General features: G+C 36.4%; 2 protein-coding genes across 2 annotated transcripts; both read right to left on the bottom strand.

The window, feature by feature from the left end:
• Positions 1-1871: 1871 nt before the first annotated feature.
• Positions 1872-2423, bottom strand: LOC101896230 (pupal cuticle protein Edg-78E). The gene is made up of 2 exons (XM_011294817.3): positions 2412-2423; positions 1872-2354 (listed from the first exon to the last, which is right to left on the bottom strand). The coding sequence occupies exons 1-2, from the start codon at positions 2421-2423 to the stop codon at positions 1998-2000; spliced, it is 369 nt and encodes a 122-aa protein (XP_011293119.2). The 3' UTR covers positions 1872-1997.
• A 7442-nt stretch (positions 2424-9865) lies between these two features.
• LOC101896401 (pupal cuticle protein Edg-78E-like) lies at positions 9866-10578 on the bottom strand. The gene is made up of 2 exons (XM_005184942.4): positions 10423-10578; positions 9866-10362 (listed from the first exon to the last, which is right to left on the bottom strand). Exons 1-2 carry the CDS (start codon positions 10432-10434, stop codon positions 10006-10008), a joined length of 369 nt encoding a protein of 122 aa, XP_005184999.1. The 5' UTR covers positions 10435-10578; the 3' UTR covers positions 9866-10005.
• Positions 10579-12156: the final 1578 nt, after the last annotated feature.

The following is a 12156-nucleotide window of genomic DNA, read 5'->3' as shown; positions in this document are numbered from 1 at the left end:
CGTACAAACATTTTCCTCTTGTATAAAAATAGGTAGCGTTAAGTTTAATTATACCCTCAGTCATCATTTGATACGGTAAAAACGAAATAATGGTTTTAGACCCTAGGTCTCTTTGGACCAAATCCATTACAGTACATTTGGGTCGATCTAGCGATGTCCGTCCGTCCTTATGTATGTCTGACTGGTGCGCCGATACTTCTCGAAAGGAGTATCCGATTTGATCCAAACTTGGTACATCGTAATATTATTATCAAACTTAGATCGAGTTCAAAGATAGGCAATGCCGGTCCACTACTTCTTGTACCTCCCCCACAGGGAGACAAAATATTCATTTTATTTTTCTTATAGAACAAGAAAGGAAAATCCCACATCACTTCTAGGTCAGGTGCTAAAATGGAAAATGTCGAGCCACTCCAACATGACCTCAAACACAAAGTGTCAAAATTTCGAATAATTATAGCTCTTATAAAATGCGAAGTAATCATCCGATTCTCTTCAAATTTCAGATATCACAACAATTTTTTTTTATTTTATATCTATTATTATTAGGATCTGGTGTGAATATGAAAAATGTCGGTCCACTCCTTTGGTACCTTCCCCACAAAGGGTCAACATTTTGAATAATTTTATTGAATTCAAGCAAAAATGTCGGAAATAGCATCAAATTTTAGAATAAGTTTAGATTTGTTCGAATTGGTCACCTTTGGCACGAATTATGCCTTTCAAACGCCAATGAAACCGTCACACGCTGCCCGAATGTTGCTCTGCGGAATTTTGGCGCATTCCCGGCGAAGCGCTTGCTTGCGGTGAACGACATTTTGGTATTTTTTAGTGCCAACCTTGCTTTCCAAAATACTCCTGACGCAATAGTCCAAAGGATTGCGATGGTGCTTAGTCCTGGCTTTAATACTCCCTCCAGAATATTTTCGCGATAATGTTCGGCATTTATTCTAATGCCACGGTCGATTAATACGAGCGGAGAACGAACATCGGCTGTTATGGCGGCACATATCATTACCATGGCCGGCGCTTGAGTTCTGGTGCCAACCGAAGGTGCACACTTTCAGCTGACCTCTTTGGCAAGTAAACACGATAATTTTTTTGTTTACAAACTGCTGGACAACGATTGTTTTCTCATCGGAGAAAACCAAATTCTGCACTTCACCACATTCGGTCAAGCGACGCAACTCTTTAGCTCTTTTTAGTATAATTTCTTTCTGTTGCGGTGTAAGTTCTTGCACTTTTTGGAATTTCAAAGGCTTTACCCAGAGCTCATTTTTCAACATTTGCCGAATGGAATATTGCGATATGTTCAGCTCACGAGCCATTTTTCGGCCACTGCGACACGGGTTTCGATCAAGTCACTTCTTTACTTTTCGAACCATTTCTGCTGATGTTGCTGTTTTCTTCCGTCAAACTTCCTTGGCGTCGTGTTGGTACGAGGCACAAAAGATTTATTCATATTAAAATGCTGGAGTGCTCTAACGATAGCCACTTGTGGTTTTCCTGCCAAATATAAAGAAATCACACTATCACGCTTGAATCCCACCACGAATAACTTTTTTTCTCAAAAATTCTCACCAAAATGCTTTTGTACGCTTGTAAACAATATAATGAGCTGTCACTGGAATAATTTTAACAGCTGTCGGACGAGTGGCATAGAAATGACAGCAGTCTGAAGTTTGTTGCAGTTATTTCATCTTACCCCGCATAGCGTTTTGTTCAAGTTTAAAAATGTTTCTCCTACAAAAAAATATTCCGAATGCTTTTCCATAACTCTTTGAAGGTAAGGTGTAGAATACTATTGAGAAAACCTTCTTACTATCTTCTATAGGGAAAAGGCGGTTAAATTTCAAATAAGTGTGTATCTTAAATTCTAAATAATTTATTCTTACTATGATTTAAAATTCAACCTTAATTATTTTTAATAATAATTATTTTCTACTGCTACCATCTGTAGCCCTCTCGTACAGCAATACTGTTTAATGTTCTCCTCATTACTCCTCTTTTTGTGGATGGGTGCGGATATATTCAATGGATTTTAAAATGGCAGCTGGTATTGGATGAGGTTTTGGTAAATGTTCACCGGTAGGATGGAAACCTAGCTCATCAGCCTTATATGACAGCTGATACAATGCTTGATCGTCTGAATAGTAGGCAAAACCGCCTTTAGCATAATGACCACCCTCACCTTCCTCCTCGGCAGTAATACCATTTGAGGTTTCGTAGTGATATTTGTATTTACCATCGTGATCGATGTCGTTTGTGAAACGTATGATCTCTGCATGAGCATCCTCACCATCGGCAATGATACCGCAAGCCAGGCAGGCGATGATGATAATGGCACTGCCGAACTAAAAAAATTTCGATTTTTATTACGAGTCCACATTTTGGTATTACCCTCAACTTACAATTGATTTCATTCTGATTTCTGTGTTCTATCTGGAGTGTCTTATGCGTGCTAGATATACAGAGTCTACGATATCCATAAACAACTAAGCTGGTTTTTATAGATTCGGGGAACATAAGTTTCGAGCAGCATGTATATGCATCTATCCCTATCAGAAAACTAGAATACTACATTTATAACATGCCAAATAGAACCAGTGATACAACGATCCGGTTTCATTAGACGCATTTTAATTTGTAGTTTTTTTTTTTCTGGATGACATTAACTAATAATCACCAGTGAAACTTAAAACAAACTTGTGTTTAGTTATTAATTTCTTAAATTGCGATTATGAACATTTCACAACTACGTAAATATATCTCAACTGTCTTTACTGTGTTGTGACAATAAATCAGGCAGTTAACTAGCTTTGACTATGGACAAAGTTGATCTTAATATATGTAATATATATCTATAAAAGAATCGAATCTATATCTATAAAAGAGGAAAATGTATACTACAACATCGCCTGAAAGTAACATAGGCTATATACATTTTTGGAATTCCGCTTGGAACTGCAGATATAGCATCAGAATCGGAAGTACCTTCCAAATATGTAAATTTTATATGCACACATCGATTACAAACACAGTCTCCATATTTGAAATGCGTAATGGAATTTGGAACAAAAATAAATTTGCCAAATTATATTGAATTCGGTTCGGATTTGGATATAGCTCACATATATATTTTCGGCGATTTCATGCATGCATAAAACACGCTGTGTACGCCACATTTCAATGACATTTAGATTGTATGATGGAATTTGTTTGGCAAATTATATTGAAATCTGTTCAGATTTGGATATAGCTTCCATATACATTTTCGACCGATTTCGTTTATTTGATGCACTCAACGCGATATGTATGTCTAATGAAATTCAAAATGTGTGGCGGAATTTGGTACAGAAATAAATTTTGCATATTATATTGAGATCGATGAAGATTTAAATATAGCTCCCATATATATTTTCGGCGGATTTCACATATTTGATGCTTCAAACAAAATGGGTTTGTCTAATTGCAATGAAATTTGGAATAAAGGAAGGAATTTAATACATAAAATTGTCAAATCGTTTTGAAATCGGTTCGGATTTGGACATAGGTTCCATATATATATTTTGACCGATTTCATGTATTTTTTGCACCGAACACGATGTGTATGTCCGATTCCAATGAAATTCAGAATGTGTGGCAAAAGTGACGGAATTTAGTACAAAGAAGATCCAAATTATGTTGAAAGGTTTAAATATAGCTCCTATATATTTTTTTCTGCCGATTTCACATATTTAATGCAGCAAACACGATTCCAATGAAATTCGGAATAAGTGAATATCAGAATGTGTTGTGGAATAAAAATTATTTTTCAAATTATATTAAAAGTGTTTAAGGTTCGGATATACCCCCATATATATACATTCGGTATATTTCGTATATTTAATCAAAAATAATTACCAATTTCAATGATATATGGAAGGCGTGACGTAATTTGGTCCAAAAATAAATTTTGTCAAATTATATTGAAATCGGTTCAGTTTGGGATATGATTTTGTCCCACAACGCATTTGCTATTGTATTAGACTAACAATAAACCAGTAAAGAAAGTCTTCAAGTCGGGCGGGGCCGACTTTATGATACCCTACACCACTTTGCTAATTAAGTAGAGCTCCACATAACAATTAAAAGTTTCTATGGGAGAATCCAATCATACACGCTATGATTATAATTATAATTTAAAGTTCAAAGGACTAAATATGCCGAAGCATTTGTATCTTTTAAATTCGGAATTGTATTGCCCATTTGGTGCACAATTAACTTGAAATCGGATAAAGATATATATGGGAGCTATATCCAAATCTGAACCGATCTCGATAAAATTTGGCAAAGATATTTCTGAGCTGTATTTGATATATTTCCCTGAATATCTTTGTTACGGAGTGCATATTACGGTTGTGGGTAACAAATATAACAAATCGGATGAATAATATATATGGAAGCTATAGCTATATCTGAACCGATCTTCACCAAATTTGACATACTAGCTTCTAGACTCAATTCGGTCGTAAGTGCCAAATTCCATCCCATTTGGACCAATATTAGACGTTTGGTGCACAATAAAAGGTAAATCGGACGAAGTTATATAAGGGAGCTATATCCAAATCTGAACCGATCTCGATAAAATTTAGCAAATGTATTTCTGAGCTGTATTTGATATATTTCCCCAAATATTGTTGTTGCATAGTGCATATTACGGCGGCGGTGGACAAAAATAACAAATCGGATGAACAATATATATGGGAGCTATAGCTATATCTGAACCGATTTCGATCAAATCTGGCATACATATTTTCAGGCTTAATTTGGGTGTATATGCAAAATTCCATAAGATTCGGGCTGATATTACACGTTGTTTGTTTACAAACAAATACATGGACAGACGGACAGACGGACGGACGGACATGCATAAATCGACTCAGAATGTGATTCTATGCAGATCATCAAAAGGAACTATGGGTCTATCTCGTTTACTTTTGCCTGTTACAAACAAATGCACAAAGACATAATACCCTGACCACCTTGTGGTGTTGGGTATAATAAATTGTGTGTTGATGGAAATATTGAGATTCAATAATTTTATCTGTCATAACTTGCGAAACAAGTCAGCGATTCCTTACAACTTGCTATATCTAAATATTTCTCTGAAGCAGAAACCTGAGATGAATATGGAATTTATGATTTCGCATAAAATTGGATATAAATTTTCGATCTGCTTGTAATTTTGCCCATACCAATATTTTTATCTGTATTAAATGCAGAATGAAAATGGAATACTTTATCGACTATATCTGGTACCTCACGCACGTTTTAACCTTTTCTAAAAGTTATCACATACTTCATACAATGTGAAGAAAGTAACCAATATAGTTCAAATCTGACATGTCGCAATATTTATATAACATTTATTTAGGTCCGATACGAAATGGATAATATTGGCCAATACCTTCGGTATTCAAAGAGGGTCAACAATTTGAATAATGATAACAGAAGTCAATATAAATTTTCAATATTATTTTATACATAATTCGAAACAATACATACACAAACTCTGTGTATTTTTATACCCTCCACACCTCGAAATACTCATGATAGACCATACAAAATATATATATATATTCTGGATCAGTGTAAAATACTTATTTAATTTAGTGATGTCCGTCTGGCTGCTGTAATCTTTCGAATGAATCGAGATATAAAGCTAAAATTTTGCTCACGTATGTATTTTGCCAGTAGGCAGGTTTAGTTCGTAAATCGGCCATGTCGGTCCATGTTTTCTTATATCCCCCATATTACGCTACCTACCGATATTCGGATTTTAGCGACATAATTCACCGAAATTGTTTCAAATTTCGTATTGGAAAATCCTAATGGGTACAACAGCCTATGACAAGAAATTACATATGCCATACGAAGACGTGGGATCCCCATATCAGGTTTTAATTCAAGTGGTGATTTTCAGATTTTTTTTTTTAAATTTTCAAGTTTTTTCTATTCATTTGCTTTTTTACTTGTTCCTCTTTGAATAGACTGCACTTAACATTATATTTTATATTAGTTTTCATAATCATACGTGCTATCTAAACTATTTCAATATTTTAAGTCTCAGAAATCACATTCTGTCTACGAAACATGCCATGTATGCATTTCAAATAAAACATAAACACTTATGTATGTTGAATCATGCATTTCGACGAATTAAATAACATGCTGGGTGTCCATTCATAAATGTTTAGTTAGCATATTTTATGAATAATTCATAACTAAATAACACACTTAACTTCTTTGCGGAGAAGAAACTACTATAGGAATTTACAATACGAGTTCTTCAAAAAAAATATTTATTGTTCTACAATAATATTGTCTTGAACTTGATATTGAAACAAAAAAATGTCATATTGCCATAACCAAAACAAAACACCAATTTCGTCAAAGCGTATTATGTCCGGTCTGACATTCAGGTTGTATGGAAATGACGTGAACCTGAATCGACACATTCTAAGTAGAAATCATCGTTTTCATATTCTCTCAAAAGAAGATCATCATCCATGGCAGAAGAATACAGGTAGATGCATCAACGCTTGGGAGCATTGATATGTCAAAAAAATTTAAATGTTTTTTCAAATATAAGTGGATTGTTATATGTTTTCTTATACTACGTCATACGGAGGCTATTATAATTCGCGTTTTTCAATAATTTTTACAAATTTAAATAATTTTTCATTCTACATTTTCAATTCCAAAATTGGTTTGACAGTTCATTGTCCCAGCAGCTGTGTCGACGCGTCTACCTATATTCTTCTACCATGTCATCATCTAAGCGAAACATCGATCGTTGTAACATTTTCTGTACATGCAACAGAAGAAGTTCTGACTTAATACATTTGTTGTGTTCCCACACTTTTGTAAAACTAGTACAAGTGAGAATTGCTAATTATCCAGTATCATCACCATGGTAGAAGAATAGATGTAGACGGTATTTTCATCAACGTATGGGATTTCAAAACTAAGTAGATTTTTATAAGTTTGCTTATACGATACCATTCGGAGATCGTTATGATATCAATTTTTCAATAATTTTTAATTTAAAACTTTAATTCCAAAATGGTTATGATCATCACCCTGTAGGAACCTCTCTCCCCCTGTAGGAACCCTCTATGAAAACAGTTTTGTTTATAAATTGTGGGACACTGTCAACACTTTGTCTACAAGTTTTAATTTTCTCCGAATAAGAAGAAACGTAAACAATGACAGCTGATAAGCTCTGCTTCTTCTTTTTTTATACCTTCCACCATACATAGCGTGGAGGGTACATAAAGTTCGTAATTCTGTTTGTAACTCATCGAAATAAAAATTTTAGACATTCTTGATCCGCGTAAAATTCAAAGACGGTTTAGTCCTGTCCGTCCGTCTGTCTATTGTAATCACGCAAACAAATTAAGATAAGTCCTAAAATTTTGCACATATCAGTCTTTTGTGTGCAGGCAGGTTAAGTCAAGAAGATGGGCTATATCGGTCCAAGATATCGAATGGTCCCCATATTACGGTACCTCCCGATACTCGGTATTCTGATGATTTTAGCCACATTTTCAATGGAATTGTCTAAAATTCTATCCAAGGAGTTCTTCGTGACTACTTTAATCTGATAAAAATTGTTTATATAGGTCCACGATATCGAATGTGGCCCCCCCCCATATTTGATATTTTGATGATTTTAGCCATATTTTTCAATGGTATAGTCTGAAAATCCATAAAAGTAGTTCTCACTGAGTACTTTACCCCCTGGAAAAGAATTGTCTGTATAGGTCTACGTTTTAGTATAGCACCCATATAACACTAGCCCGAGATATTCGGTATTTCCAGGATTTTCGCAACATTATTCACCGGAATTGCATAAAAATTCGAATTTGAAGTACGTAATGGGAATTAAAACCTTTGCCGGAATATTGTCTATGCAGGTCTACGCCAGAAAATTGTCTATGCTAGTTCAGGTCTTTGTATAGGCCCCATATATCAGTTGTATATAGATTATACTCTTCCAGGGGATAAAGTATGCACAAGGAACTGCTTTTGTGGATTTTCAGACAATTTCATTGAAAGATTTCATTGAATCTTTATTCGTTTTGACTCTAACGTGATTACAACAGGACAGACGGAAGGACGGACGTAGCTAAATCGACACAGAATTTTATGCAGATCAAGAATATATATACTTTGTGGGGTCTAAAATGTATATTTCGATAAGTTACAAACGGAATGAGGAACTTAATATACCCTATGTATGGCGGAGGGTATAAAAATATCCATAAGACCCCTCATGGATTGACTGACACTGGTTTCTTTGTCTCCATATGACCCCCTATGATCTACTGACTTTCTATAGACAACGTCACTAGTAACTTTCGAATGGCAAGCACATGCATAATGTCTATAGGAAGAAGGCATTGCTTGTCTACACTGTGTCAGTAGTACTGGCGAAACAGTCAATAGTAAGTCAGTAGTTATGCACCATTGACGTTCCCTACCGGGCAATTTAATCGTAACCCAATTTTTTAATAATTGTACCAGACGACGCGCCACGCAAATGATATATCAGTCAACGATCTTTACAGCGAATTTTGGTACAAGATTTGAAGATGTTTCCGTACAAATTCCAGATAGTGCATCAGCTGTTAGCTTCTGACCGCCAATCACATATAACATACCGTCAGTCCATCCTTAATCGCCACCAAGAAAAAAATAATGTTTCATCAAAAATAATCTTGAGTACCAACTTAGTGGGTACGTAAATAAGCAAAATTTACGCTTCTGGGACACCGAAAATCCGCGCGTTACCCTCGAAGATCAATTACACCCGCTCAAAGTCACTGTATGGTGTGCTGTTTTCGATGGAGGAGTCATCGGACCTTTTTTCTTCGAAGACGTCACGGGCGAAACAGTTAATGTGAATGGTGAGCGCTACAAAGCAATGATAAACGACTACCGAGGCAACGGCACACAATGCACGTACCACAGTCGATGTGCGGAAGGATACATTTCGCGGGCGCCTAATCTCCCGTTTTGGCGATTTGCACTGAATATCAAGATCACCTGATTTGCCCAACCCAGACTTCTTTTTGTGGGGCTTTTCGACGTCTCGTGTTTATGTTAACAAGCCTCATACTCTTTCAGCTCTTAAAGACAATATCCGTCAAGAATGTGATGACCTATCTCCGGAAGTCTTGGTCAAAAGTGATGGAAAATGCCATGAAAAGGGCTCAAATGTCAATAAATTGTGGCCGCGGCCATTTCCATGACATGACATTCTCGGCTTGATGTAAAAACAACTAAAAGACGAAATAAAAATAAGAATCAAAGTTTTTAATTATTTTTTAATTACAGCCAAACAACATCGAAATTTTACTTTTGCGCCACCTTTTAAAATATGTGTCTTTTACGCATACACAACTCCGACTTAGATAAATAAAGGTAAAAATACACAAAACGCTTTTTTTACTGGCTTAAGTCGTCGGCTGGCTTCTTCGTAGAGGAACAAAGGAATTTTAGGTTGACTTAGTTCTACGAAGAAGCCAGCCGATGACTTAAGCCAGTCAAAAAAGCTTTTTATGTATTCTCACCTTAAGGGCGGAGTTTCTACCTCCAAATTCACCAATTTTTTAATTCCTTCATCTCTTATCATTAAACCTCTTCTCTGGGAAGTTTGCTAGTTCAGAATAGGTCAACACTTTGCAAGCTCACGACTTGACACTGATTTGGAAGTTCCTTTAAAGTTTGTTGTATGTTAAAGTTCAGGAGTTCACACTGTGAGAACATTTAAAACTCTAACCAGTATTCAATCTAGGTGAGTGTTCCGATGTGTCAAGAGATTAAAAATTCTCTCCGTTATGGATGATTTATTCACTCATAATAAATATTTAAATACACGTAGGTATATATTAACTTTTAAGCATTTTCAATTTGAAAATGTCGAGCTCTCTCCCTCTCTCGTAGCGTTCTTCTCTTCTAGTATTCCGGCTGATAGAAATGCGTTCTTTGGTATTCAATCGATTTTATTATGTCAGCTGGAATTGGTGGTGGTGTTGGCAGATGACTGCCGCTGGGATGGAAACCACTGGCATCGGCTGTATACGCAAGCTGTATTAATTCCTGTTCGGGTGATTGGTAGGCAAAACCACCTTTAACGGCTTGGCCGGCGGTACCCTCCTCTTGGACAGTAATTCCATTCGATATTTCAAAGTTGTAACTGTATTTGCCATCTTTTTCAATATTGCTCACATAGTGCACAGTTTCAGCATGGGCATCTGGAGTTTCGGCAAATACACCGCAGGCGGCGACCACAACAACAACAGCCAACGTCAGCTAAGAATTTAATCATATTTATGAGTTTCCAATCCAGTGGCGTTTTAGACAACTACTTACGAATTTATGCATTTCTACCAAAAAAAAAATAATTTCTCTATCTAAAATCTATTGAAATTCCTTTATCGAGTATCAAAATGGTCTGCATCTTTGAATTGGATGCTCTTTGATTTTTATAGAATTCTGGAAATTGCAATAATTGCCACAACTTGACTGAGCATAAATAACAACACAAGAATAGGTACTAAATATTTAAATCCGGTTTCCATTTGGCAGAATTCAAATTATATTGTTTGGACCAAATGTTAAACAATTGTCTCAATGGTGGTATAATTTCGAAAAGCAAGCAAGAACATAATTGAAATTATTCTACGTAGCCAGCCGGTATATATTCAAATAAAATTGTATGGAATTTTATGACCAAAACGAATTAAATCTTTAACACCCGTGTGACATAAATAACACATCAATGTGAAGAAATTCACAGTGGATAAACGTATTTTTATTCTATTCTAGCCAATGGCTAGAGAGGGTATATGTCATTTGAGACGGCCAAAAGTGACTCATCGAAATAACGGTTTCAGATTCTAGGTCTCTTTGAACCAAATCCGTTTCAGGACATTTGGAGTCGATCTAGTGATGTCCGTCCGTCCGTCCGTCTGTCCGGCTGGTGCACACGATAACTCTCGAAGGGAGTATCCGGTTTGGTCCAAACTTGGTACATCGGAATATTATTATCAAACTTAGATCGAGTTCGGAGAAGAGCAATGTCGGTCTACACCTTGTGGTACCTCCCCCACAAAAGGTCGAAATTTTCAAAAAAAAAAAAAAAAAACAACTTAAAAAGTATTAGTCGGGTTTGCCGACTGATGTATACCCTCGATTATTATAACCTCAGCCATATGGCTAGAGAGGGTATACAGGGTGAGATGAAAGAACTGCAACCAACTTCAGACTGCTGTCATTTCTAAGCCACTCGTCCGACAACTGTTAAAATTTTTCCAGGGACAACTTATTATATTACAAGCGTACAAAAGCATTTAGGTGAGAATTTTGCAGAAAAAAAGTTATTCGTGATGGAATTCTAGCGTGATAGTGTGCTTTCTTTATATTTGGCTGGAAACCAAAAGTGGCTATCCAGCATTTGAATGTGAATACATTTTTTGTGTCTCGTACCATCGCTCGTTACCGTGATAATGGTAGCGTAGTCCGACGTCGAGGAAGTGGACGGAAGAAGAAATGGTTCGAAAAGTAAAGAAGCAACTTGATCGACCCCGCGTCGCAGTGGCCGAAAAATGGCTCGCGAGCTGAACATATCGCAATATTCCATTCGGCAAATATTGAAAAATAAGCTCGGGGTAAAACCATTGAATTTCCAAAAGTGCAAGAACTTACACCGCAACAGAAAGAAAATAGACTCAAAAGAGATAAAGAGTTGCTTCGCTTGGCCGAAAGTGGTGATCTGCCGAATTTGGTTTTCTCCGATGAGAAAACATTCGTTGTCCAGAAGTTTGTAAACAAACAAAATGATCGTGTTTACTTGCCAAAGAGGCCAGCTTAAAATGTGCACATTCGGTTGGCCACCAGGACTCAAGCGCCGGCCATGGTGATAGTGTGGGTTGCCACAACAGCCGATGGTCGCCCTCCGCTCGTATGAATCGACCGTTGCATCAGAATAAATGCCGAATATTATCGCGAAAATATTCAGGAGAGTGTATGAAGCCTTGACCACGCAAACAACAGGACTGAGCACCATCGCACGCAGCACGCGCCACCCAATAATGGTTACAAAAT

The sequence above is a fragment of the Musca domestica genome, unplaced genomic scaffold (genome assembly GCF_030504385.1).
Source record: "Musca domestica strain aabys unplaced genomic scaffold, Musca_domestica.polishedcontigs.V.1.1 29, whole genome shotgun sequence".
Classification (NCBI taxonomy): domain Eukaryota; kingdom Metazoa; phylum Arthropoda; class Insecta; order Diptera; family Muscidae; genus Musca; species Musca domestica.
This window is presented reverse-complemented; position numbering and strand designations above follow the sequence as displayed.